At 61.7% G+C, this 26,576-nt stretch overlaps 1 protein-coding gene across 15 annotated transcripts in view; it reads left to right on the forward strand.

Moving 5' to 3' along the window:
• The window catches only part of PACS2 (phosphofurin acidic cluster sorting protein 2), a 70,268-nt gene extending 43,950 nt beyond the window's left edge, over positions 1–26,318 (forward strand). Inside the window, exons 5-25 of one of the 15 annotated variants that reach the window (XR_011431834.1) lie at positions 773–935; positions 1,548–1,621; positions 2,065–2,145; positions 3,537–3,596; positions 6,458–6,615; positions 8,384–8,474; positions 8,813–8,887; positions 9,626–9,768; positions 11,363–11,495; positions 11,810–11,914; positions 12,065–12,171; positions 12,675–12,829; positions 13,406–13,528; positions 13,932–14,040; positions 14,935–14,967; positions 18,832–18,874; positions 20,410–20,452; positions 20,740–20,875; positions 21,931–22,015; positions 22,269–22,382; positions 23,124–26,318. Coding sequence is in view for 8 of the 15 variants with exons in the window: in XM_023628547.2 (XP_023484315.2) it covers positions 773–935; positions 1,548–1,621; positions 2,065–2,145; positions 3,537–3,596; positions 6,458–6,615; positions 8,384–8,474; positions 8,813–8,887; positions 9,626–9,768; positions 11,363–11,495; positions 11,810–11,914; positions 12,065–12,171; positions 12,675–12,829; positions 13,406–13,528; positions 13,932–14,040; positions 14,935–14,967; positions 18,832–18,874; positions 20,410–20,452; positions 20,740–20,875; positions 21,789–22,015; positions 22,269–22,382; positions 23,124–23,242 (2,292 nt within the window). In the remaining 7 variants the exon portion in view is untranslated. Of the gene's footprint in view, positions 1–772; positions 936–1,547; positions 1,622–2,064; positions 2,146–3,536; positions 3,597–6,457; positions 6,616–8,383; positions 8,475–8,812; positions 8,888–9,625; positions 9,769–11,362; positions 11,496–11,809; positions 11,915–12,064; positions 12,172–12,674; positions 12,830–13,405; positions 13,529–13,931; positions 14,041–14,934; positions 14,968–18,031; positions 18,875–20,409; positions 20,453–20,739; positions 20,876–21,788; positions 22,016–22,268; positions 22,383–23,123 lie in introns of all 15 variants that reach the window. The other 14 variants (XR_011431835.1, XM_023628549.2, XM_070249200.1 and 11 more) reach the window with 14 other exon arrangements.
• Positions 26,319–26,576: the final 258 nt, after the last annotated feature.

Here is a 26,576-nt window from a genome sequence, read left to right on the forward strand (position 1 = left end):
AAAATTCTAACACCTGGATTTGACCAAGTGACCCCAAAAGGCAGCTTCTAAAATGCAAAGGCTCCAGTGCACGTGTTCTCAGAGTTGTCGTTACAAGGCCCATGTCAAGGTGAATTGCTGGGTGTCTGGGGCTGGTGTGGAGCACAGGCTGTTGCTGGGGAGGGGCACGTGGGGTCACTCTGCTACTCTCCCTGGTTCTCTTGAAATCTCTTATGACCAAAATGACCCCAGTGGCTCACCGTCCTGGTGGGTCAGCCTGGTGGGGGTCGGCTCCACAGCCTGAAACCCCCAGCCTGCGGTGGTGCTGGTCCTCCTTGGTTCCCAGCAGACACGGGTCCCTGGAGTCATATCCCGTGAGTCCGTGGCCATGTCTGGGAGCTGCTGGCTGGCCCACAGCAGCAACTTCGGCGTTTGCCGCTGTCACAGCCACTGGGCGAGCAGGCTGCAGATCCTCCTCTCTGCCAACCTTCAGCCTCCAGTAGCTGAGCCTGCTGCTGACCTCCCCGGCTCGGCCCAGCGTGCTCCCTCCTGGCCTGTCCGCCCGCTCCCGTGTCCTCCCCTTGTGTCCCATCCACTGGCTCCTGTGTCCTCCTGCCTTGTGGCCATGTCTCCTGCCCACAGTGCGCTCCTACTCCTGTGGTTGCTCTGCTGAGGTGCCAGCCCCTCTTGTCACCGCCGAGAGGAAAGGCCATCAGATACCCCAGCATGTGCACCGGAAGGTGGGGCTGGTCCCTGCTCCGTGGTACTTTCTAGAACTGTGCCCTGCCCCCAGGTGATGCAGCACCCCTCTGAGGGTGGCCAAGTGCTGAGCCTCTGCAGCAACATCAAGGAGACCTCGGTCAAGGTGGCTGAGATCTGGATCTTCTCCCTGTCCAGCCAGCCCATCGACCACGAGGACAGTGCCATGCAGGCCGGCCCCAAGGCGAAGTCCACAGGTGAGTGCCGGCGCAGGATCCTCCATGTCCCTGTGTCTCTGCCACAGGACGCCCCCTCCTGGCCGCCGTCGTGTCGGGTTTGAGACATCGGGGCGGGGATGCAAGGGTTTGCAGGCTGCTCTCGGCTCTAGCCTCCCAGCAGAGTTGTGCGTGCTGTTGTGGGAGCCCAGGCTGCAGGGTGTCCCAGCTCTGCTCTCGACACTGTGACATCATCAGTGAGCGGAGGTTGTGGGGTTGATCGCAGTGCCTCCAGGGTCTAGGCACAGGTCCTGGTGTGGTTGTCACCACCATCACACTTGGGGTCACCGTCCGCCTGAGGTGAAGGAGGGCAGGCAGGAAACCTGGTCCAGCGCGAGATCCAGGCCGAAAGGCGTGACAGCAGGAGGGGTTTTCCAGGCTGCTGTGGGGGCCGGGCCTGCGGGGGTGGAAGCACAGCCCCCCACCGTCCTTAACTACCCATCTGCCAGGGCTGCCCAGCTTCCTCTGTGCTGCCCGCGGGGTTGTCTCCTCGTGGGCCCCACGTGCCCGAGGCCTGTCGTCAGGTTGCCGCCTCATTGCCAGGATGCGGTCGGAACCTTGCGGTGTTCTCCCTTCCCTTTGCTTGTTCCGCAGATAACTACTCTGAGGAGGAGTATGAGAGCTTCTCCTCGGAGCAGGAGGCCAGTGATGATGCCGTGCAAGGGCAGGTAACTTGGGGCTGCGTGTGACGGGGCCACCTTGGCCATGCAGGGACCATGTCTTACTAGGAGATGCCTGCTTCAGAGCCCTGGTGCCCTGTGCCCAGCTCCCGCCAAGATGCCCCAGCTGCTGGCAGCCCACAGCTGACGGGCCCAGGACCTCCAGAGTCACCACTGCCAGGGTGGCACAAGGCAGGAGAGGCTGGGAGCTCGGCCCCCCTGTGGCACCTTGTTTTTCCGTCCCCAGGGCTGGGAGTGCGTCAGCAGAGCTGTGGGGTGCCCTGGAGGCCACTCCCTTGTCAGCTCCTGGGAGACGGACCTCCACCGAGCCGCCCGGGAGGCCGCCTGTCCCTGTGGGGAGGCCCTGGCCAACAGGCGTGTGGTGGGCAGTGGGGGTCCCTGGGGCCCTGTCCAGGCTGGCCCCGGCCTTAGGTGCTGTGGTGTCCTTGCAGGATCTTGATGAGGATGACTTTGATGTGGGGAAGCCCAAGAAGCAGAGGCGATCGATAGTAAGAACGACGTCCATGACCAGGGTCGGTGGAAACTGGTTTTACTAACGCTAGGGAAGGGCAGAGGGCGGGGCTGGGTGGTGGGGCACACGGCCATGGTATCAGCCCAACCTCAGGGGCTCTGGGAGGTTGAGCCCTCAAGAGGGCGGGATGGGGAGGCGAGGGGATCATGGCGTGCACAGTGCTGTCCCCCATGGCCTGGCTCCGTTGGCTCCTGAGGTCCAGTCTCTTCCCCTGGATATGGTGTGAAGGTGGGGAGACCCTGTGCCACAGCCTTGTCCTGGGAGGGGGGCTGTGAGGTGCCATTGTCAGTTATGGGGCATCCCCAGGCTGCTGGCCACAGGCCCAGAGGGCAGCGGACGAGGCCCGGGGGCTGGCTTCCTGCCCAAGCCACTCCACGAGCAGAGCCTGGGGCTGCCCCCTCCCTGCTTGTGCCCAGACATGCCCTGTGTGAGGCCAGTCCCCCACGTCTCTCAGTGTCCGGCCCACCTGGCAAGGTGGCCCCGGGGGGCTTGGCAGGGCTGTCAGCCTTCTCCTTCAGGAAGAAAGTTCTGGGCAGAGGCCTTGGCCTGTCACCGAATGTCCTCCACTGGGTGCCTGGAGCTCCTGGGAGGCTCACAGCTGCTCCCTGTCTGCCAGGCCATGGCCCCAGCACCGTGGTGGCCAGGGAAGCCCTGGTACTGATGGGCCATCGGGCACAAGCCCAGCCCCAGAAACCACTGCCCCCTCGGTGGTGCTGGGAGGCTGGGGCTGGTCCTGACAGATCTGGTGACGCGTGTCCTTTCTGTACCATGCTCAGCAACCACACTACTGTGGGAGCACCTGGTTGAGCCTCAGTTCTGGGGCCCAGGTGCACAACTTCTGTGGAGCGGACCACTGGCCTCCTTTTATAGAATTGGACCCCCAAGGATGGCTGAGTGGCTACCTCGCTCAGTGGCCAGAGCTGAGCCCCTGTGGCCCCAGGTGGCACCAGAAACAGACAGAACTCAGGCTCTCTGCTGAGCCCTCGCCACCCCCGCCTCCCCTGATGCCCACACGCATCTGCTGGAGTGAGGTGGTGCTCCGGAAGTGGCCAGTGAGCCCAGGAAGGGCTAGCAGCTTTGTTTGCACGGAGGCTTCTGGAAGAACCGTAGAGATGGCGCATGCCTTCCGTCTGGTTCCCCTTCGCCAGGCCTGGGACTGTGGGCTCTGTCCTGGTCCATTCCTGAGTCTGCCTGCAGCTTTGGGTTCAAATGCTCATGAAATGCTTCTTGTTCAACTTCTGAGAGCTGTGTTTGAGTTCATAAATGTCGCAGCGGGCAAAGCCACGCTGCCCTCTACTGGGGCTGCACTCGTGGGCCCAAGGTGCCGGCCTCGCTGTGTCCTCCCAGGGGAAGCGGCTCCCGTGGGTCTGACTCTGCCCTGCTTTCTTACAGCAACAAAACTTCAAGCAGAAAGTCGTGGCTCTGCTGCGGAGGTTTAAAGTGTCGGACGAGGTGAGTGGGCCCCCCGCCCCGTCCCCTCACGCCCACAGCAAAGCGTCCTGGCTGGAGGGCTCTGGAGGCCAGTTCTGGGTCAGGTCCTGGCTCTGCCGCTTACTGTCCACATGGCCCTCTGGCCATCACTCTCTTTGTCCTCAAGAATGGGTAGTGGTGTTGCCTGCCCGCTAGGGACACACCAGGGGTCGAACGGAGGCCCCTGGAGATCGCCGGCTATGTCAATGAGCTGACTGGGGGGGAGGCAGGACCTCGTCGTCTTTGGGGGGGTGTGACCAGGGGTTTTTGTGTTTTGTGTCCTTCTATAAATCAACTTTATTTTTAGGGCAGTTTTAGGTTCACAGCAAAATTGAGCAGAAAGAAAGGGCAGGGTTCTCATACACCCCCGTCACCACACAGCCTCCCCCACTGTCAACATGCCACATGTTTTAAAAATTCTTTCTTTTAGCTTTTCTCTAGTCTCCAGATTTTCTATGATGAGTTTGCATAACTTTTATAACCAGAAGAAGAATGCCTTGGGTTTTTTTTTAATGTGGTCAAAGGAAAAGTAGTCTGCAGGTTCTAGACCCACCCAGGAGAGGTGGCATTCAAATATCTGAGCCCCAGGTGTCATCATCACACATGATCATGTGGCACCGAAAGCGAGCTGAGCTGCCCAGCAATGGTGGCCACACATCCACACACACGAAGGCTGTCCCCTCAGGGGCTGTGGCAGGTCAGCTCTTCTCAGACGCAGGTGTGAGACAGATGCACCTCAGCCCCAGGGCTCCCAAAATTCACCTACAGATTCAACAGCATTCCTGTCTGATTCCCAGCTGCCCTTTTGTAGAAATCAACCAGATAGTCCTAAAACTTACATGGAGATGCAAGGGACACAGAATAAACAAAACCACCTTGAGAAAGAAGAACAAAGTTGGAGGACTCATGCTTTCTAATTTCAAAGTGGACTGCAAAGCTGCAGTCGTCAAGACCATGTGATGATCAGTGGAGTAGAGTCAGGAGTCCAAAATAAATCATCTGTTTATATTCAGTTGATTTTCAACAAGGATGCCGGCCTGTTCAATAGTGGAAAATGGCCTTTTCAGCAAATAGTGTGGGAACAACTGGAGAGCCACATGCAAAAGAGTAAAGTTGGAACCCTCCACGTACAAAAATTAACTCAAAATGGATCAAAGACCTAAATATGGGAGCTAAAACCATGAGACTCTTCAGAGAAAACATGGGAGTAAATCTTTGTGACCTCAGTTAGGTGATGATTTCTTAGATGTGACACAGAAAGCGCAGGCAAGCAAAGAAAATGCCGTCAGTGGGGTTGCATTGACGTTTAAGACCTCTGCTCCAAACAGCACCACTGAGAACAGGGAACCGTAGCCATAAAGCAGAACGCTGTTGCAAATTATGTATCTGATGAGGGGCTTGTGTCCAGGATATATAAAGAACACTTAGAACTCAACAATAAAAAGACAACCCAATTTAAAAAGTTCATTGTCCAATTTAACACTTGGGCAAAGGATCTGCCGAGACACTTTTCATCGAAGAAGATCTAAAACAGCCCTCAGCCCTGGAAGGATGCTTGGCATCACTAGTTGTCAGGGAAATGCAGGCCAGAACCCCTGAGACACCACTTCCTGCTCACCAGGGTGGCTGTGATTGAAAAGATGGAAAATAATAAGTGGTGGCGAGGACAAACAGCCGGAACCTGTCTCACTGCTGGGGGCAGTGTGGAAGGGTGCAGCCACTTTGGAAAACAGTGTAGTAGTTCCTCTGAAGCTCAGTGCACAAGACAGACGCTGAACGCCCAGCAGTCCGTTCCTGGGTACATGCCTCCAAGAGAGAGACACGTGCCCACACTAAGCCTGGTACGCAGATGTTCACAGAGCCTCAGTTGTTACAGCAAATGCTGGAAACAGGCCCACGTCCATCCGCTGTTGTCGTTTAGACACTTGGTCCCTCGTGCCGTTAGGTGGATCCCCACTCCGAGCGCCCTGTGCACAGCCGAGGGAACCTGTCCTTCTGCACCACCCTCCCACCTTCCGGCGCTGTATCAGACATGCTCCTCTGCTGTTCACAGGGCTTTCATGGCCAGTGTCTTCAGAAGTGGGTGGCCAGGTCCTTCTTTCTAGTCTGTCTTGTCTGGAAGCTCCACTGAAACCTGTCCACCAAGGGTGACCCTGCTGGTGTTGGAAACAGCAGTGGCAGAGCTTTCAGCATCACAGCAACACGCAGCCACCACAGTGTGACACCTGGTAGACACGTGGTGAGCACCAAGTCTTTCTTAATCACGAGACCACCAGGGCTGGCTGAAGAGTTAGCTATTGGCAAACACAACACAACACGGATGGCTCTTAAATCCATCATGCTGAGTGGGAGCAGCCCCACAGCAGGCTGCATGCTGTGCAATTCCATTTATGTGACATCCTGGAAGAGGCCAGACACGGGGACAGGAGTCACTTCGGTGGTTGCCTGGGGAGGAGAGGGGACTAGGAGGGGAGGGAGCCTGCCTGGGGAGGGGAACATTTACATCCTGATTGTGGACGTGGCCACATAGCGCACGCGCCTGTCACAGCACTGCCTTGGCTCTGGAGGCTGCATTTGTGTGTTGAAGCGCGTCGCACAGCGGGATCACAAGAGGGTGCCGAGGCAAGACAGAGCGGCTAGCTGTGCCCAGCGCCTGGGTGACAGGAGGTCCCTGGGGGTCGCCCCAATGTGTGGGATAGCTGGGCTGAGGGGTGTACTGGAGAGGGTGCTTGGTGGCTCTGGCCCCCTTCCCGTCTGTCCTGCAGATGCTACTTCTGGCCCTTTAGCCAGTCTGCCAAGGGGACCCCCCCACGCTGGTCCTCACACATCTGACCTCGCTGTAGGTTCTTGACTCAGAGCAGGACCCTGCAGAGCATGTCCCCGAGGTGGAGGAGGACCTGGACCTTCTGTACGACACACTGGACATGGAGAACCCCAGTGACAGCGGCCCCGACATGGAGGACGACGACAGCGTCCTCAGCACCCCCAAGCCAAAGCTCAGGTGAGCACACCGCCTGCCAGCCTGGGCGGTTGTGGGGCGTGAGGGAAGCAGGGTCGTGGGGAACAGGCCCCTGGGGTGCGGGCTCCGGGGAGGGGAGGCCTGGAGCCATGTGTCCTGACAGGCAGCCCTCCTGCAGGGTTTGTGGAGGGTGAGGGGCAGTGAAGTGGCAGGACCCAGTTTGCATTCCGGAAAGATCTCTCTGGAGTCTGTTGGAAACATGAAGACAGGGAGACCTGTTGGGAGGCAGTTGGGGTCTTCCCTGCCAGAGGCCGTGGTGTCAGGGATGGGGGCAGGAAGGTGTGCGGAGGCCAGCGCTCCAGGGGCAGGGCAGGTGGGATGTGGGCAGGGCCAGGTCCTCCCAGGGTGCTGCCTGGTCAGGGGAGGCACCCCGTCACAGGACGGGGACCAGCGAGTGCGGGGCCACAGAGCTGGCTCTTCTGTCCCTGGGTGGGGCCAGGGCTGCACTGGAACTGCAGAGGGCGTCCCTGTCACACCAGCGGGAGGAGCGAGCCGGTGCTCCGGGGCGCCTCTCCCCAAGGGGCCTGGCATGCATGGCTGGGTGTTCACAGGGACCCAGAGAGGGCAGTGGGCAGAGGATGGGGCCCAGCCTGGGGCAGGAGGGGAGGACACGGCTTGGCACACGGCGTTGGGCCTGGATTCCCAGGAGGCCCAGTCTGTTGTGGGGCACAGCCCACAGGACAGGCTGCGAGGAGGAGGGGAGGTCTGGTCAGAGCCGGGGAGGTTTATGCACCTTTTGTCTGTTTTTACTGTTTTAGCATAAGCAAGTGTCACAGAGAGGCACTTACAGGAAGGGTGCTCACCCCGCACCCCGTGCCCCCACCCCGTCCCCGCCCAACTGCATGGTGCCATCTGGTGCGTGGGCTCAGGTCAGGGTGTCGGTGCGTCCAGGCTTAGCTTGGTGCTGCAGGGAGAGGCCCTGCTCCCTTCTTGCCCGCCCTCCATCCCTGGAGCCCCACGGTCAAGTCCCCTCAGTCTTTGGACCCCTCTGTCCTCCCCGCCTTCAGCTGGGGAGGGTCTCTGCTTCTGTCCACTCACACACTCACCTCAGCGTCCCCATCTGCAGCTCCGTCATGTTAGCTGCACGTTTGAACTGAGTCCCTGGCCTGCTAGTGCTCACAATTCTCAGGTGAGGCCTGAGCATCTCTGGGCCTTGGTCCTGCCTACCACACACAGCATTCCCACCCTCAGATTTCCACGTCCCCATGTGGCTCTGTCAGCAGACACAGCATGAGTCCTGCCATCAGCTTAGTTTGAAATGTCTTCCAAGTCCCTTTGAATCTGTAAGCCCCGTCCCCTCCCCCGTCTCTCTCTGCTGGGGGTGGACGTTGGCCTGGTTGGCCTGGGATCGCTTGGGACTTGCTGATGGTGCCCTCGTGGTGCTGTTCAGTGTGTTCCTGTGTTCCTGCAAGCTGGCTGTGGGTCCCAAGGTCTGCCACCTGGACAGTTTGTCACCCTGTGCCCTGGCTGCCCTGGCCAGAGTCAGGTCGTGAGAGGATGGGCTTTCTGGGGTGACGTCTTCTCCAGCTGAGCTCAGAGCCGCTGGAGGAGCTGAGCGGGTCAGCAGCTGTGTGCTGCGGTGTTCTCTCCCAGGCGAGATTCCTGAGGGCCGGCGCTGGCGCAGGGCCTTCCGATGCCACTTCTCTGTACCCTGCCTGCTCTGCCGTCACCCCCTCCAGGCACAGTGGCTGTGCCTTCAGTGTGGGGAGGGTCCCAGAGAGTAATGTCCTTGTCTGTCCCCAACACCCAGGCCGTACTTCGAAGGCCTGTCACACTCCAGCTCGCAGACAGAGATCGGGAGCATCCACAGCGCCCGGAGCCAGAAGGAGCCCCCGAGTCCGGTGAGCGGCTCTCGTGCCCGCAGCCCTGCACTCCCCATGGGGTCCTTGGGCCAGGGCTGGGCCGCCCTGATCCCTCTGTCTGTCGGAGTCGCTTGGGGTGTCACTTCCACATTGGTGCTGGACAAACCAAAAGCTCAGTGTGCTTCTGGATTTGTGGTGTGGTCCGAATCCCCTGCCTGATGCCAGATGACTGTGGTGGCGTGGCCCTGAGTCCATGGGCCAGAAAACCTCAGCCAGTCTGCCTGGGCTGCCTCCAAGCCCAGAACCCCCTGCCCAGAGGTGACCCAGCTTTGGTGCCCTCCACTGGACACAGCCTGACTCCCGTCTTATCCACACAGGCTGATGTGCCCGAGAAGACGCGGGCCTTGGGAGGCAAGCAGCCAAGCGACAGCGTCTCTGACACAGTGGCCCATGTAAGTAGGCGCTGGGCCACGTTCACTCATTTGAGCACGGCAGGGTGGGGCTGGACATCCGAGTCGTCCTGATCACACCACCCAGTACCCATGCACAGAGTCACGATGAGGGCCTCCTGGATTCCCCCTGTCCCAGGGGCTGGTCAAGACCCCTGGATTCTCCCCGATCCTGGAGGACAGTCAGGACTCCCCTGTGTTCACCCCCACCCCAGGGGGCAGTCAGAATACCCAGATTCTCCCTCATCCTGGGGGATGGTTAAGATGCCTCCGGATTCACCCCCACCCTGGAGGATGGTCAAGACCCCCCCCCAGATTCACCCCAGCTGTAGGGGGACGGTCAAGACCCCCCTGGGTTTACTCCCACCTTGGAGGACAGTCTGGACCCCCTGGATTCCCCCCAGCCCTGGGGGACAGTGGGTGTCCCCTTGTTTCATGGTCAGGCACAGGCCTGGTGAACACCTGGTTGGCTCCTGCTGTTCTTGTCGGGGTTCTCAAGGAAGGTTTCCTGGGCCACGGGGCACATTTTATGGGAGACTTGGTGCTGGTCTCCCCATGGTGGCCAGGACCAGGAGCCCTGTGGTTGGAGGTCAAGGTCAACTTGGCTCCCCAGGGCAGTGTGTGGCGTGTCCACGTGCAGGGAGACGCCAGCCCAGGGACCCCATGGGCATGAGAGTGCGGGCACAGAGGGGGAAGCCCTGGCAGGGAGTATGTGCCCGACGAGCTCCCTTTACCCGTCAGAGTGCGCCCGTCCCGGGGGAGCAGCCTGCGCAGCCGGTGGACAGCCCAGAGGTGGAAACCTCTGCCCTGGATGTGTTCACTGAGAAGCTGCCGCCCAGTGGGCGCATCACCAAGACGGAGTCTCTCGTCATCCCCTCTACCAGGTGACGGCCGCCTGGGGGCCATCAGCCAGGCAGGTGGGAGGGAGGGACCCGTGAGTCAGGGTGTGGGCGCCCCATCAGTGCAGGGCTTGTTCGACCAGATGAGGATCTCTCAGGGCTCCCCCTGGAGGTGACACTGGACCCCCACAGCCCATTTGTAGGTGGCCGCTGGCAGGTTTGACGGGGCCGAGGAACGACTGCCTGCTCCCAGGGCAGGGCTGGCTCTTGTGGCCCCGTCATGCATTTTCTTAGACCTGGTAGCATAGCTGGCACCCCTGAGGGCCAGTGCCCATGCTGGGGGCTGTCTGCTCTGGTGCCACCGGCTGCCGGTGTGGGTGCAGTGTGCTCTGCTGGGCCCAGCGCCCAGCGTGGGTGGGCACAGCAGGTCTCAAGGAGTGGTGCTGAGTCCAACACAGGAGCTCTGCCGAGCAGGGCCGGGGTCCCGAGGCGCCTCCTTCCCAGAGTGGGTCACGTTACTGAGTGCCCAGTGTTGAGAGGGGAGGGTCTGAGCTGCAGTGACCTGGGCGGTTTCCTGGTGAAGGTTGGTCCATCAGAGCTTCTTGCGTGGTCTTGCCCCCTTTGCTGTCTTGGTAGACCCAGGCCATCTCAAAGCCCTGCCTGGGACGCCCTCTGGCCCCGGCTCTGCTGCACCTTCCCTGGGCACCTGCCCTTGCCCATCTGCCCTCTGTGCCATTGTGTGTGGTCGTCCCTCCCTGCTAAGGTTGGCCCACCACTGCACTAGGGCCTCGGTTCCCACCCTTGGCTTGCTGGGCTGTGGCCTTCCACAGGGTAGCCTGCCCCAGAGGAACAGCAGAACTGGCGTGGGCACCCTGCCCCTCTCCTGGGGCTGTAGTCCCGTGCAGCTGGCACATGCACGTTGCATCAGGCCTTGCACCCCAGCTTTAAAGCACGGGTGCCAAGTGTGGGCATGGCCTCTGCATCGACCCCTCACCCCACAGCTCAGCCTGTGCTGCCCTCTGCCTGCCCTGCCACCCAGTGCGAGTCCCTTCAGAGAAGAGAAACAAAGCCCAGCGTTGACCCAGCATTCTGTGGTGAACCCTCAACCCTAGCTTTTCACCAGGCGGGAGCTCCCGCCCTGGCTGCAAGAGCCAGCAGGACAGGCATATCAGCCCCCCGATTCTGTGGGGTCTCGGTTTTGTTCCTGTGATGGTTGGGACTTCTCTGGAAGCAGTGGGTGTGGGTGCTGGCATTCACCTGGGGGGTGCACAGGGACCTGTCAGGGCTGGGAGGGGTCACTCTGAGGGCCAGGGTTCTGGGCACTGGCCTCCTCCTGGCTTGTCCCAGAGTGGGGGTCTCCTGAGGCCACCCTGAGGTCGTCCTCTTGTCCACCTGGCCTGAGAATGAGGAAATGGGGCCATGCATGAGGTCTCATTCAGGGCATGCGGAGCCAGAGTGCAAGCTCAGTCGTGGGCCGCTACTGCCACACTTTCTGGGGTCAGTGGCCTCTATGTGGCTTGTGGCCCTACTGCCCAGCAGGCGACACTGGCCATCCTCAGCTGCCCCCACAACTGAATGGCTCCCTTCCCTGGAGTAGTGAGCATGTGGGCCTGCTCCAGCCTGTCCTGGTCCCCCACAGGTCCGAGGGGAAGCAGGCTGGCCGCCGGGGCCGGAGCACATCCCTGAAGGAGCGGCAGCCAGCACGGCCGCAGAACGAGCGGGCCAACAGCCTGGACAATGAGCGCTGCCCAGACACCCGGAGCCAGCTACAGGTATGGGGGTGAGGTGGATGCCTACCCTGCCAGCAGGGACCATGGCCAGCCCAGGACTGAGCCACTGCTAGGCAGGTCTCGGGTGAGGTCAGCCTGTACCAGTTGGGCTTGTTTGGGTGATGCGCCGCCTGTATGCCACCCACCCTAGGCCCGGGCAGCCCCCGCCTCGTGGCTGTAACAGCCTCTGCCCAACACAAAGCCGCGTTCCCCCCACTCCCACGTGCTGCTGGGGCCGTGGGGGGAGTCGCCTGGGCAGGTGAGGGGGTGGGCACGGTGGCCCTCCCATCCGCTGTAGAAGGCCCCTGTGTCTCCAGATCCCCAGGAAGACCGTGTACGACCAGTTAAACCACATCCTCATCTCCGACGACCAGCTCCCTGAGAACATCATTCTCGTTAACACCTCCGACTGGCAGGGGCAGGTGGGGAGCAGCCGGGCTTCCTCCCTGCTGGGTGGAGCGGGGGACACAGGGGCGTCTGGCCAGCCTGCGGTTGTGGATCTCTGTCCACCACAAGGTCGTGGGCGAGGCTGGTGGCAGCGGCTCTGTGCTCACCGCCCCCCTCGCCCCCAGTTCCTCTCGGACGTGCTGCAGCGGCACACGCTCCCCGTGGTGTGCACCTGCTCCGCAGCCGACGTGCAGGCCGCCTTCAGCACCATCGTCTCGCGGATACAGCGATAGTGAGTCCCAGGCCTCCCAGCCACTGCGCGCCGCTGCCGGGGTATCTGTCAGGGTCCCTGCACCCCAGCCTGGCCCGTGGCTTCGTCCTGGGTGCTCTGGCGGGTTCCAGGCCTTGACCCGCAGGCACTGCTGTCCCGTCGTCTCTCTGGATCCTTTCCAGGCGGGCGGGGGTGCAATAGCCCAGGCGTAGTCCCTGCGGCACTGAGGGGCGCTGGCGGAGAAGCAGCCTCTGGTGGCTGCCTGGGTGAGGACCAGACCCCTGGGCTCAGGACTCTGCTGTTGGGGGCCTGGGTTTAGGCAACTCCATTAGGTCGTGAGCGGCTGCGGCTCCATGTGACCAGAGAGGCCTGAGTTAGGGGTCAGGTGGTGCAGCACTCACCTTGGTCCTGAGCTGTGTGCCTCGGACCCCTGGGGCCTCCCTGGGCTCAGGGAGGGTGTCCTCTTGGCTCGGCGGGGACGGCTCGCTGAGGTGTCTGTCCCCTCCGTCCTGCCGCGGACGCAGCTGCAACTGCAACTCGCAGCCCCCGACGCCTGTGAAGATCGCCGTGGCGGGTGCTCAGCATTACCTCAGCGCCATTCTCCGGCTCTTCGTGGAGCAGCTGTCCCACAAGACCCCTGACTGGCTGGGCTACATGCGCTTCCTCGTCATCCCCCTGGGTGAGGCCCCAGCCGCGCCTCCTCGCAGACCCCCTGGGCCTCAGGCTGGGTGGGGGCTTGTGCACGGCGGGGTGCCAGGTCTAACCGTAAGCAGCAGGCTGGTCGTCCCAAAGCCACTGTGCTGGTGGGAGCACAGTGCTGGCCGCCCTTTGAAGCGCCCGCACCCGGTGTCCCCTCTCGGGGCACGGGCCCCACAGTCAGTTGTCAGGATGTGGCTTGATGCCAGTTTTGATTTTTGTTGTCAGAAATGCAAAGCAGGAGTCAGTTATCAGTCCTTTAAAGTTATCAAGATCCTATGTTGTTGAATCCTGTTAGTTTTTCTGTTCACACAATTAATTTCATTCCAAACAAACCTGTAAGCTTTCACTTGCTGGAAAGTGACCTGTCTTAGAGAAGACCTCTCCCCCAGCGTGAGACCCGCTGGCGTCTGAGTGCCCTCTGTGGTCAGCAGGACAGCCATGGCCCCTGTCTGCCCAGGTGGTGGCAGAGCTGCCATGATTGGGCCGTGGAGCTGGGTGATCAGGGAGGCACTCTGTGGGCGGTCTGTGCGCCCTGACGCCTGCCCCATGCCCACAGGCTCCCACCCCGTGGCCAGATACCTGGGTTCCGTCGACTACCGCTACAACAACTTTTTCCAGGACCTGGCCTGGAGAGATCTGTTCAACAAGCTGGAGGCCCAGAGCGCCGGTGAGGCCCGGGGTGCGTGGCTGGGGGGCTGCCCTCACATCCACGCTGCCATGCCTCTGTTAGAGGGAGAGTCATTGTCTTCTGGACAAGCCCCCCATGCCTGCCTCCGTCTCCAGCCCAGCCGTGCCTGGTGCCTGGGGGTCAGCAGACAGGGTGGCAGAGCCTCTGCCCAGACACTTCCCTCTGCCTGCTGCAAGCCACAGGGCTCGCTGGTGACGAGGCTAGGCTGGGAGGGGTGGGCCCAGCCCTGGGGAAGGGCTCTTCAGGGTTTAAAGAAGCCTTGCTGCCTTCGCCCAGGACCCCATGAGGGTGGAGGGCGAGGGCCCTCGGCTGCCCCAGCTCCTGGACTTGGAGCTGGCAGCCTCGGGGGGCAGCAGTGGAGCAGGGCCAAGCACAGCGCCACCTCTTCGTGCAGTGCAGGACACGCCGGACATCGTGTCGAGAGTCACGCAGTACATCTCAGGTGCCAACTGCGCCCACCAGCTGCCCATTGCAGAGGCCATGCTGACCTACAAGCAGAAGAGGTACCTCGTGGGCCCTGGGCCTGGGTGGGGTATGGGGAGGCGAGAAAGCACCCTGCTCCATGCTGCAGACGCAGGCCACCCATGGCCACTGTCCCCACGTGGGCCTCCATGCCATGGCGGGTTTCACCCGGCGCCTGCGGCCCAGCTCCTCTGGGGCACGCTGGGGGCTCCATGGGATGGTGTGGGCAAGCCTGGGGGCCGCAGGATGGGACCCAAGCTGGGCAGCCCCTGGTCCTCCTCAACAAAGGACCCTTCACTGACCCCAAGTCAGAATTAGAATGAGAGTCATCTTTTCGCTCTATTTTTGGATGTGTTGGAATTTCCTGTAATAAAAGTCAAAAGCACAGTGGTCAGGGTGCCCAGCCCCTAGCAGGGACCTGCTCCCTGGAACCCAGGCTCACCGTCTTTCCACAGCCTGGGCTTCCTGGCGGGGGACACATCCTCACCCTGGCCAGAGCAGGATGGCGGTTAGCCATGGGCCGGGGCCAAGCTCAGGGGAGGTCCGGCTGCCTGGCCTGGGGTGGGGGAAGCTGGGGCCCCTTCTTGGCCAGGCCTTGGGTGCAGCGGCTGCTCTGGGGAGTGCTGTGTAGGCAAAGGGCCAGCCAGTGCAGGGGAGTGAGGCAGCAGGGCAGGCACGGCTGGCCACGGCCCAGCAGAGGGGGCACCACATCTGCTCCCATCTCAGGGACGCCGGGTCTCCTCAGGCAGGAGGATGAGGAGTAAGTCAGCATGCATGGCCGTGAGAAGCCAGCTCATGGCCCGGGTCTTCCACGCAGCAGGGGCGTGCCGTCCCTGTGCTGGCACCTCTGCCGCGGAGCTGTGCCTGGGGCACGTCGCTACTCCAAGCGTGTGATAACGTGTCTGTGTTTTCTCTTTTGGCGGCTTTCTGAAAAGGAAAAAGAACTTTCATTTTGACTTTACCCTCAGGTACCGCTGTCTCTGGGTCTGTGCCCCCTTCTGTCCTCGGGCTGGTCTTTAGGGCTGTTTAGCAGTGTCAGCAGGTGGGGATGTGTCCCCGAAGGGCCACCACCCCCAGATTCACTGTCCCTACTACCCGCTTCCCGGTGGGAGTCAGGAGAGCAGCAGCCGCCCGGCTGGCCCAAGCCAGGCCAGCGCTTGGGCCCCACCTGGGTTTGACGACCACAGAGTCCTGCAGCCTGGAGCTCAGGCCCGGCAGGCTCTCCTCTGTCTGTGTGAGGCCAGAGTTTTGGTTTAAGAAGTGGCCGAGTTCAGTCTCTCCGTGAGTGTCTGTGTTTCTGAAGCCACGGGTGGCGCTTTCTCATAAAGTAGAAGCAGGTGCCTGGGATCACGCCGCAAGCACCCACCACTGACCGCTGACCGCTGACGACGCCACACCCTCCGTGTGCGGGCTTTGCTCCTGGCACGTCGTGTTTATTAACCCAGTTCACGTGCCAGCAGCCCTTGGAGAACGGCATTAATGCTGAGTCTACGTGTGGGATGTAGGGTGACAGAGGATGGGGAGCTTGCCTCAGGGTGATGCAGCGGTCAGCAGCCTGCTGGAGCCCACCACACCAGGAGCCCGGCTCCCGCCCCCCACCCCCAACCACGGGGCAGCAGAGAGGCACAGAGGGTTCTCCCAGATGCGTTTGGTGGCTCATCTGGATAGTGCCCAGACCGCTGAGACCCCCACATGCAGGTGAAGCCTTTTCACTGAAGTGGCTCTTCTCTCTGAAAACCTGTGTGTAGAGAGCCAAAGCCGGCCACCCCCCAAGCCAGCCTTTCCCGGGGGGTCACCCCTTCCTGCCCTGTGTTCTGCCCTGGTGTCTTCCTCGGGGCGCTGCTCTGCCCTGGTGTTGGGTTGTTTACTCTGCTGGGAAGGAAAGGCCCCCAGGGCAGGGTCATTAGGTCCCAGCAGCCTCCTTGCTGGGCCCTGGGACAGACCAGGAGAAGGGTCTGAGTCCCTAGGGCTGTCCTGCTAAACAAGCCTCAGCGAGCTAGAGAAAGACCAGCTGCGCTGCGCCTGCTGACCCCGAGCCGGCCTCCGGGCCCATGGCTGCTCCCGTCCGTCCGTTGTGGCTCCTGGAGCCCACAGCACGCTTCGCTGCTTGGCCGCAGCTTCTCGTCTCCCACTGCCAGCCCATCTGAGCAGTGAACCAGGGCTTCAGGAACCCCTGTGCCTCCTGCCCCTGTCCCTGTGTGACAAAGGTGACACCGGCGCCTAGGGTAGGGGCTCTGAGGCCCTGGCCGGAGCCTCGTGAAAGCCCAGCTTGTTGGCCCCCCTTGGAGCCCAGGCCAGGAGGTCAGCAGGTCAGCCTCTGCCTGCTGTGACAGAGGACACCGTTCCATCTACCTGGAGAGCTCAAGAGACCCAGGAGAGCATGGGCAGTGCGCTTGGCCCTCTTGGCCCCCGCCCTCTCCTGGCCCCTCTGCAGCCTGGGCCCTCTGTGAGAGCATCTACAGGGAGGGTCCTGTCTATACCTAGTGCCTGGCCTGAGGTCAGACCCTGCCCTTGGTCCCTGCCCACCTGCTAGGGGCAGGCGGCTGTGAGAGGGACGCTCAGTGCGCCAGGTCCTGGCCGTGGGGTCACGCCCCGCAGCGTCCGCGGCCTGTTGTTCAGCTAAGGCATCCTTACACCTGCCTCCACGCGCACCCTCGGAGCCAGATCCGGAGCCTCGCCCCAAGCTGCGGGCTGAGCTTTAGTTCTGACACTGCCCCTGCCAAGAACATGTGTGTGCCCCTCTGCCTCAAGGTTTGGGTGGAGGGTCTCAGTGGCAAGCCGGTGTCACCCCTGTCGTGCCGGGTGTGTGTCCACTGCTGGTGTTGTCTGCATGGCCCAGAGGTGCAGCTTGGCTTCGAGAGTCCCAGCAGCATCCTTGTGTTGTGGCGTCTCCGAGTCTTGGCCCTCGTCTGCCCTCTTGCGTGCCGCTCATGGGGAGGGTCACGGGGCAGTGGCTTGCTGAGGGCGGGTGGCCCTGTGGGCCGGGGACCCCATGAGGACCACCTGCTTTGTGCCACCTCGCATGCAGAAGCAGGTGGGCACAGGATTCGGTTGCTTTATTATTTGAAATGGAAAAAAGGGAAAGTTTTCTCTTTCAACATGGCTCCCCTGGGAAAGGAGAGAAAGTCTGGGAGTTCGGTCGTATTCAGTGGGACAGACTGAATCCGTAGGTTCTTTCATCCAGAGATGGTTTCTGGTCTTCTGCAGAGGTGGGATGGGCAGAGACCACGGGTCCCCATGTCCAGTGGCACTCGGGACGGACGAGTTCTGCCAGCCACTGTCTCCTCACGTAGGTGCCGTGGCGCAGGGCAGCACCTCCTGCCGGGGCCACCTCAGGCAGCTACGCACTGCGTTCTGTGTTGCCCCCTGGGTGAAGGTGTTTGTCCAGGTGACGGGCACACTTTGTGGGGAGCGCGGGCAGCATGCAGGCTTCCATCCAAGGAGCAAAGGGGGGAGGGCCTGCAGGCCCTGGGCAGATGGGGCAGCAGGCTGGGAGCTGTGCTTGGATGGCAGCTGAGCTGGGCCTGCGGCGCCCTTCCGCAGGCCTGCTCGCTGCAGGGGCTTCTCCTCAAATGACCCTGTGCCTGGTGCCACCCCTCAGCAGCCACTCCTTGCACCGTGTGTGTGTGCAGAGCTGTCTGCAGGACAGTCGTTCTCTGACATTAGGCTCTGCAGCTAGGGGAAATGGGACAGAAGACATGGAGCTGGGAGAATGGTCCAAAGAGCGTGGCCCTTGGCCAGGTGGACACCACCAGCCAGGGAACAGGAGTGAGGAGGCACCTAGCTCCCCTGAGGCCAAGGAGGGACAGAAGGCCCAGGACCGGCCCTGCCCTGTGGCCCTTCCCAAAGGCTGGGAAGGAGATGCTCTTTCAGTGGCTGATGGAGCCTGCAAGGAGAGCCCCTGGGCCACAACCCAGGTCGAGCTGGGGACAGTCAGCAGTCAGCCTGCTGCAGAGACGAGCTGCAGGAACCGCCAAGCCTAGGCCGTGTGCCTCAGCAGAGGAAGACAAACAGGGGTTTGTGTCCCCTCAGCTCCTGTCCATGGCCCCCAGTGAGAGCCCTCGCACACTCGATGCCTTCACCAAGGATGCGTTGGGACTGGCAATTCCAGGGAGGCCACAGTTCTGCAGACGTTGTGCAGAGCAAGGTCCAGATGAAATGTCCACTACTCGCCATGCCACGATTGGCTGACTGCAGCAGCACGGCCCGGAGGCCTGCATCTCACCTCAGGCTGCTCTGGGGCATCATTCTGTTAGAACATGGTGTCTGTGCCCCATCACCAAGGCCACAGGCCTGGAGACAGCCCCCTGCCTCGCCTCTCTAGTTGGCATTGACTTTACCTAGACTGGGAGAAAACCTCCACGCCCTGGCTTTGGGGCGGTCACTTGCTGGAGGCAGACTAGACTTCCCGGGAAGGTCCAGGGGCACACGCGGCAAGCCCCTCCCTCGGGAATGAGCTGGCTTACAGGGCTACCAGAAAGGCCATTGGGACTTGGAGGCTGCCTGAGCGCTGGGCACCTGGAATGGAGAAGCAGAGTCCTCCGCGTGGCCGCGCCGCCTGCCCTTCCTCTCTGAGCTGACCCTGCAGGCCTCATGCTCCCCACTGGTCGCTCAACCTCAGGCTCACAGAGATGTGTTTGCCCTTCTGGTCATGGTCCCACTGGAAGGGGTCCAGGGTCCGGAGGCCCAGGCCAGGGCGCATGCGGGGATGGTGTGGGCATGGCCTGGGGCGGGCAGGGCCCCCTGGGCAGGGCTGGGAGGCCAGGGGAGAGCGAGCCCTCGGGCAGGCGCTGTCCCCTGAAGGGAGCGTAACTGTCTGTGCTTGTCCTCAGCCCTGACGAGGAGTCCTCTCAGAAGTTCATTCCCTTCGTGGGGGTGAGTACCTCTTTGGGGGGTGGCCTTCCTGAAAGTCTTCTCGCCTTCGCCTGGCTTCACCTGCTCGGGAGACTGTTAACCCACCCAGACGTCTGTTAGAATCAGTCTGTGTTTGCATTAACTGGATATATTCCAGAACCTTCCTCACCAGTTTGAGCTGAGGACTTGCCTCTAAATCTCTCCCATCTTAAAGCTCATTGTTTTTTCTTGTGTTGAGTGGAGGCGTGGCCCAGGGGATGTCGGTGTCCCCAGCCCTGCTTGGGGGCTGACACGTGGAAGCAGACTGCCCCCCTGGGTGTGAGTCCCATTCTTAGCACCGTGCTGGGCATCGGTCATGTCAGACTCAGCTCTGCAGGCAGGCAGCCAGGGCGCGGGCCTCAGGACAGGTCCCACCCGGGGTAGACAGAGGTGCCTCTGTCGCTTAGGAGCCACAGGACAGGAAGGGGTGCTTGCTGTGCCAGCCAGCTCTGCTGGGATTTGGCCTGTACATTGGAAGTCTCCATCTTCCCCCACTGGCAGGATTAAGGGCTGCCCTGTACTAGCCGGGCTGCTGTCCCTCTTCCTCCCGCCCTTTCACAGCCTGTTATCTCAGTGCGTGGCCTCCAGCCAGGCATCTGCTGCGAGAGCCATGGGCAGCCTGGCTGATGGGGCCACTGGGCAGAGCAGGGCCTCAGTTTACCCCACACAGGGGTCCGGAGTGGCTGCTGGCTTTCCTGGGAGGGAATTAGTCCAGAGCAGCCTGTCCCGTGGAACCTTCTGTAGTGATGGGAGGGCCTGTGCTGCTGGATGTGCAGCCACAAGGCCCCTGTGGACACTTGACATGCCACCGTTTGACCGAGGCATGAGTAGCCGTTGTAATTCACTTTAACTTTTCATAGCTCCCCCACCGGTCAGTCAGGTCTAGGACCCCTGTCAGCCCACATGGGGTCTGGAGCAGCACCTGCCTGAGCCACATGCCTGGTGCAGGCCCCTGGTGGCCTCTGGCCCTCGCTGGGCAGGGCTCTCTCCACCAGTGCCCTGATCTCGCCCATGTCCAGGCTTGGCCAGTCACATAGGCTCATAGTTTGCTGAAGGCCAGAGTGTGGGACCCGAGAGGCTCAGCCACTGGGGCAGGGCGTCCTTCCTGCTGGAGGTCATGTGCGTCCTGAGTACTAGCTGCAGCTCGGGGCCAGGCCAGGGGCTGGCTGGCAGCCGTGGACCCTGTGGGGCTTGTGCCTCCCTCCCGGGAGTGCAGGAAGCCACAAAGCTGCAACTCAACTGAGTCTCCCAAACACGCCCCCTGAAGGGGCAGGGCCCCTCACTGTGGGCTCTGCCATGGCTGACCCCCTGGGCGTTGGCCACCCTGAGCTTGTCTCTGCCCCACGACAGGAAGGGCTGGGACCCAGCTCTGTCCGGGGAGCTCCTATGGGAGGGGGTGTGGCAGCCGGGCAGCAGCAGGAAGACAGGGCCTTGCCCAGATCTGGAGCCCCAGCGCACAGGGTGGTGGGGCTGCTGACACCCCAGCTGCTGCCAGCCAGCCTCCTGTTGCCTTCTAGGTGGTGAAGGTCGGAATAGTGGAACCATCCTCGGCCACATCAGGTAATCCCATCCGCTCTGGGCTGGGATGCAGGGAGGGCAGGGGCAGCCCCCAGCATGCTAGCCTTTGTGGGGCCTGAGAGCAGAGCCATATCCTTTGGGGGAGGGATGCCCTGTGCCCCAGAGTCCCTGCCTCACTGCAGTGTTTCTGCTCACGGGGTTGGGGCGCATCTGCTCCTGCACAGCCCGCAGGCTGCCCACCCTCCCCTGCGTCCTGGTCCGGAGGGCCTGGGCAGCTCTCGGGCAGAGCAGCCGGGGAGCTCAGTGCTGCCCCTGCCTCCTTCCCAAAGGCGACTCGGATGACGCTGCCCCCTCGGGCTCCAGCGTCCTCTCGTCCACCCCGCCGTCCACGTCTCCTGCGGCCAAGGAGGCCTCGCCCACCCCGCCCTCCTCCCCGTCAGTGAGCGGGGGCCTGTCCTCCCCCAGGTAAGCACGGCCATGTGGGGTGGCCTCCTGCTTTACTGTCCAGGCGCCCCACCCCAACTCCCTAGACGTGCTCTCCCCCTGGCTGGTGTCCTTCCCTACAGTGCAGCGGGAGGTCAAGTTAGAGAACAATGGATGTTACTCATGGTCACTGGCCACATCTCTAGGGTGCCGGGAAGCTGAGGGACTGGCCAGAGAGTGTACTCACAGTGGCCTTGGGGAGGACGTGGTGTTGACCACAGCACTGAGAAGACGTGGGCCACTCGGACCAGGACGCCTTGTAGGAGGGTGGGGGCAGAAGAGTGGGGGACAGCCAGGTCCTGGCCTGATGTCTCCCCAGTGTCCTAGGGACGGAAACCACAGAGTCAGCAGTGGGTGTACTTTGCACACAGATAGGAGTTTGGAAACTGAGACGTGGGTAGGGGTGTAGAAGACAATGGTAGGTGGTCAGCAGCCCCTCTCGGCCGCTCTTGTGTACAGAAGTCACCCGAAAACACTGCTGTAGGGGGCTGGGGGAGTCAGTGCATCCCTACAGGCCATGTCCCTGGGCTGCCCCAACTGGGCTGCCCCAACTCCCACAGACTGCACCTCTGACAAGGCTGGTTTACCTGGGCCCTCTAGACTCAGAGGGGCAGCTTGGGAGAGCAGGAGGGCAACAAGCCCGGACACTCCTTGTGACCCCAGCATTGCGACCACACCAGGGCCACAGGCACAGACTGGGCTATCCCAGGAGACCAGGGACGGCCCCACAGTGGGCTCCTGGCCCTGGGCTCCCCTCTACTGGCCAGCCGCTGTAGGTAGTCCCCCGAAGTCAGGCAGCACAGGCACCAGCTGGCACCTCCTTGCCTGTGTCAGCCACAGGGATACCACCGTCACCAACCGGGACAGAGGGGTGAGCCTCCCTCTGCTTTCACAGCCAGGGCGTTGGCGCTGAGCTGATGGGGCTGCAGGTGGATTACTGGACGGCAGCCCCGCCCGCAGACAGGAAGAGAGATGCGGAGAAGAAGGACCTGCCCGCTGCCAAAAACACGCTCAAGTGCACCTTCCGGTCTCTCCAGGTCAGCAGGCTGCCCAGCAGTGGCGAGGCCGTGGCCACGCCCACCATGTCCATGACGGTGGTCACCAAGGAGAAGAACAAGAAGGGTGAGGTGGGGGTGGTGGGCTGATTGTCGGGATGATCAAGGGATGGCCATGCAGACCCTGAGGGCCCTGTGAGTCTGGGGGCCACTTCTGACCAGAGCCCCGAGAAGAGGCCACCTGGGCGGGCGGGAGGGCAGGTGGCCTCGGTCACAGCGGAAAGTGGTGAGCAGGGGTCCAAGGGCTGAGCCTGGTAGCCCGTCTACTCCCTGGGCCCTGAGGAGCATTGGGAGGACAGCACGGCCCCTTTTTCTCCTAGTGATGTTTTTGCCCAAGAAAGCCAAGGACAAGGACGTGGAGTCCAAAAGCCAGTGCATCGAGGGCATCAGCCGCCTGATCTGCACGGCCAAGCACCAGCAGAACATGCTGCGGGGTGAGCATGGGGGGGCAGGTGAGCGGGCAGGGGGGTGGCCCTCCCAGGACTCATGGGAGGTCACTGGTCCAGGTGTCCTTCCCTCAGCAGGGAGCCCTCAGAGAGTAAGGTCCCGTCGGTTCTCCTGAAAATATGCAAGTAAACCAGAGCAAAGTTGGGCCACCTTTTTGAATTCCCCGCAGGATATGCTTTTGTTTTGCTATGAAACACTTATTATGTAATTCTAGCTTGGAATACATCTGGGGAAGGCACTGTGTGCACGTTAACAGCTTTTCAAATTCCAGCCAATAGTTTCTTAATCCTTTCTGCTTTTTTAAAAGATTGATTGATCTCAGACTTTTTATACAAGGTATTCTGCAACCAATTCATTCAGAATACGGAGCTCTCGAGGTTTTTCTCTTCCCGTGAGCTCGAGTCTGACGACCAGAGTGGTCAACAACCTCCCAGGCTCCCTTCCTTGATCTTCTGGTTTAAGCAGAGGGTGTTGTAAACCCGCTTTGCAGACCCATGCTGGGGCGGAGGGGGATGTGGACAAGCAGCTCCCCTACCGTCAGGGAGAGGCTGGCCCCAGCAGGTAGCTCGGAGCCAGGGGAGGGCAGGCAGCAGGAAGGACTGGCCAGCACATCAGTGTTGGGGGTCCCTCAGGGTGTGAGGCCCCTCCAGCCTTGGCCTGTGCCGGGAGGAGGGATGGCGTGCTCACTGGCCTGGTGGGCAGGTGGTCAGGTGCTCTTGTCCCCACAGTCCTCATCGACGGCGTGGAGTGGAACGATGTCAAGTTCTTCCAGCTGGCGGCTCAGTGGTCCTCTCATGTCAAGCACTTCCCCATCTGCATCTTCGGACACTCCAAGTCCACCTTCTAGCCCCGCCCACCGTGGGCCGCCAGCTCCCCGCCCTGGAGTTGGGAGGGCCCAGCTGCTTTTCTGTTAACATTTCAGTTTACTACAGAGACAGACCCTTAAAAACACAAAGAGAAACAGTCTTAAGTATGGATGTGCTCACAACCTGGAAACTAATGGGGTAGCTCCCCACTGGGAGCCCATAACTGCTCTGCTTATTAACCAGAATGTTCTGACAGGGGTGGGAGGTCAGGCGGACGGTGTTGAGCTTGAGAATCATGAAAGGTGTGTTTTGGCCTCAGGACGGCCTGAGTGCCCCTCAAGAAGCGTTCTTTGCTGTCTCGTCCTGTCCTTGAAAGCCTGGACTCTGCTTCCTTGGGGAGCCTGGGTCAGGCAGGCGGCCGCACAGACCCCCAGGCTGCCCAGGCACAGAGTTGAGTGACCAGAGGCTGAAGGCTGTCTTCCTGTTGGGGGCATCCTGAGCAGAACACAGAGGCAGGTCAGCCCAGCCCTGGGCTGCAGCTGCCAACCCGCGGAAACACCCCAGCACCGCCCACTCGTGGTTCCTAATAAGCCCCGGCCTCTGGGGCAGCAGAGGTTTTATAGTAGTGGATATTTTTAATGCTTTTAAATACATGTTACAACGTAGCTGCCGAATAGACTGCTCTTCTGAAGTCCCAGCAGCCCTCAGGGCTGCGGGAGAGCCAGCCAGCGCTGCCCACATCCCAGCCCCAAACCTGCCTGCCCCCACGGCGTGCTCCTTGGGCTGTTCTTGAGACACTGCTATGCTTCTGCAAGTTGTCCCTGCCTCAAACTGGGCAAGCACAGCGGCCTCTGCAGCAGGCCCCGGCCCAGTCAGCCTCCTCCTGCTGCCCCCTTCGGCCCCACCTGCTGGCTGGGAGGACATCTGGGCCAGGCGACCAGATGTGTGTGTGTCACCTTTAGCACTAAAGTGGCCAGTGAATTCTCAGGTGAGGTGGCCTGGCCTCTAGCCAAGCTCCTCAAAGCGAGGTTCTGGGTTTGGGTCCCATCCTGGGTGGCAGCCTGGCCCTCTGCCTTCCCATGCAGCCTGCTCGCCAGTCCTGCTGTTCCCCGCCACACCCCTGCACCCTGGGTCTTCACAGGGAGAGCCCACCAGCTTCCGCTGCTTGGCAGCTGTGGACCCTGGCAGCCCTCGCAGGGGGCAGCTTCCTAAGGCTGAGAGCCACACAGGCTGTGCTCAGCAAACAGTGCCAAAGGCAGGACGGGCTGCAGGCCGTCCCCACTCTTCCCTACGACAGCCCTCACCAAAGGCCTGCGGCACAGAGGGCTCCCACCCTCCGGGGTGTGCAAGCTGGCCCGTTGTTCTCGCCTGTTTTCTTCTACCTGTTTACCTCCTCGCCCAGGCGGCTGTCCAGGGTCTGAGTGTTCATGGCTGAGGGTCCTGGGGCTACCTGGTGGACAGGACTTGGGTGTCCACGCCTCGGAATGCTGCGCAGGGGCCACCTCCCCACAAGAGCCCCTCCCTGCTGAGATACACCTCCTCTGATGGCTCCCGGGGCCAGGGACCAAGGCAAAGCCCTGGCTTGGGGCCCTGCCCCTCCCCAGGAAGGACCTGTGGTGAGGGTGCAGGCCCGAACTGACACCCCTCAGGCAGCCAGTGCAGCATCCACCTGCGGCTCCACCCAGAAGCCAGCCTTGGGACCAGACCATCCCCACCTTCCTCCCACTGGGCCTCAGGGCCGTGGTCACTGCTCCTCAAGTTTCCTTTCCAAGGGTCATACTCAACAGGAAAGAGGTGCAGGCAAAGCATCCTTGGCTCAGCTTTCTGGCTGCAAGAGCTGGTTTAGAGGAAGGGCCAAGGGGGCTGTCCTGTGTACCCCGGCTGTGGGTGGCTCCTTTCCTGGGGCTGTCCCCCCCCACCCCATGACCACTTCTATGGCTGTGTCCTTGTATGCGCTTCCCCCCTCTGGCCCTGAGTCCCTTGCCAAGTGCCACAGGGCCCACTCACCACACCGTCCCTAAGCCTAGCAACAACCCACTTGCAGACCTGGGCTGTGCATAGCTCTGTGCCTCAGTCTCCCCCTTGGCTAACTGCGGATGGTCACACCTCCCTTGCCTACCTCGTGGAGCTGTTCTGAGGGTGCACACATAAAAGCACTTTGTCTCTCAAAGGCGGATGACCCAGAAGCTGAAGCCGTCCACAGCTGAGCCGTGCACCATGAGCTGAGTGGGGGACACTGTGGGGCATGTGGGGGGGCGTGGGCCCCATATGACAGGAGCTGCCCCCTGGGAGCAGGGGTACTTGGCCTATTGGGTGACCAGAAGTACTAGGACTCAAAGATTAAGCCCCCCTCCGTCACCATCAGGCCAGGCCAGGCTCAAGGGCCTGGCTGCCACTGTCCAGCATGCTGTGGGCAGGCTCCACCCTTGGCCTGTAGCCTGGCCCACTGCTTTCTCCCTCCAACCATCTTGGGTCCCCTGGGTCACCATCTCCTCAGGGCGTGCAGGCTAGTGTCCTGAGTCAGTGTCATGACTGACCGCAGCTCAGGAGGAGGGCCCCTGGGCGCAGAGCCAAGGGTGTCTGTGCAGAGGCTGAAGGAATCAGAGTGGCCAAGGGCAGCTTTGCTGTACTGTCCTCACTCCCAGACAGAAAGACCTGACTGCTCTCTCTGGTCTGGGCTTTGGGAACAAATTCTTCATGACAAGACAGAGGAGAACAGCTTGCTGCCGAGGGCCGGCCACCTGACCTACACGTAGTCCCTGACTCCCCTCCCCAAGCCGGTCCTGTCCGCGAGGTGGGGAGGATGTGCCCCCGGCAGGGGCCTGCAGGAGCCTGGGGGCTGGGCTTGGTGGCACCCCCGGGGTCTGCCCCTGCAGGCCACAGGGTGCCACGGCGTTCCTGCAGACCGCCATCCAGTTCACTGCGCCTTGTTTGGTTTCTAGGATGTACGTGTTGCTAGTTTTTTTCTTCTTTTTTTTTTTAATGGAAAACAGGATTAATGTAAATAACCTTTTTGGGGAACAGATTCTAATCTGTCACATATGTGACCACGTGGACTATTTTAAGGTGCTGATGCGACACTAATAAACCTGGGGAGCACTCCCCCAGGCCTCCCTCGCTTGCTGTGTGGTTCCTCGCGGCGGCCGCGGCTCCCTCCCTGACCCGCCGTCCGCCGTCCGCCGTCCGCCGGCTCTGCCCCGTGCCCGCGCTGCAGGCACCCGAGCCCTCGGGAAGCCGGGTGGGCGGGGCTCGGGCGGCCGTGGGGGCGAGGCGCCGAGGAGCCCAAGCGCCGGTCTGCGCCGCGGAGGCCCGCCGGAGGTAGGTTGTGGGGCGTGGCCCGGCGGGGCGAGGCCTTGAGTGGGGCCCGCACGGCCA

This window comes from Equus caballus, chromosome 24 (genome assembly GCF_041296265.1).
Source record: "Equus caballus isolate H_3958 breed thoroughbred chromosome 24, TB-T2T, whole genome shotgun sequence".
In the NCBI taxonomy this organism is placed as follows: Eukaryota; Metazoa; Chordata; class Mammalia; order Perissodactyla; family Equidae; genus Equus; species Equus caballus.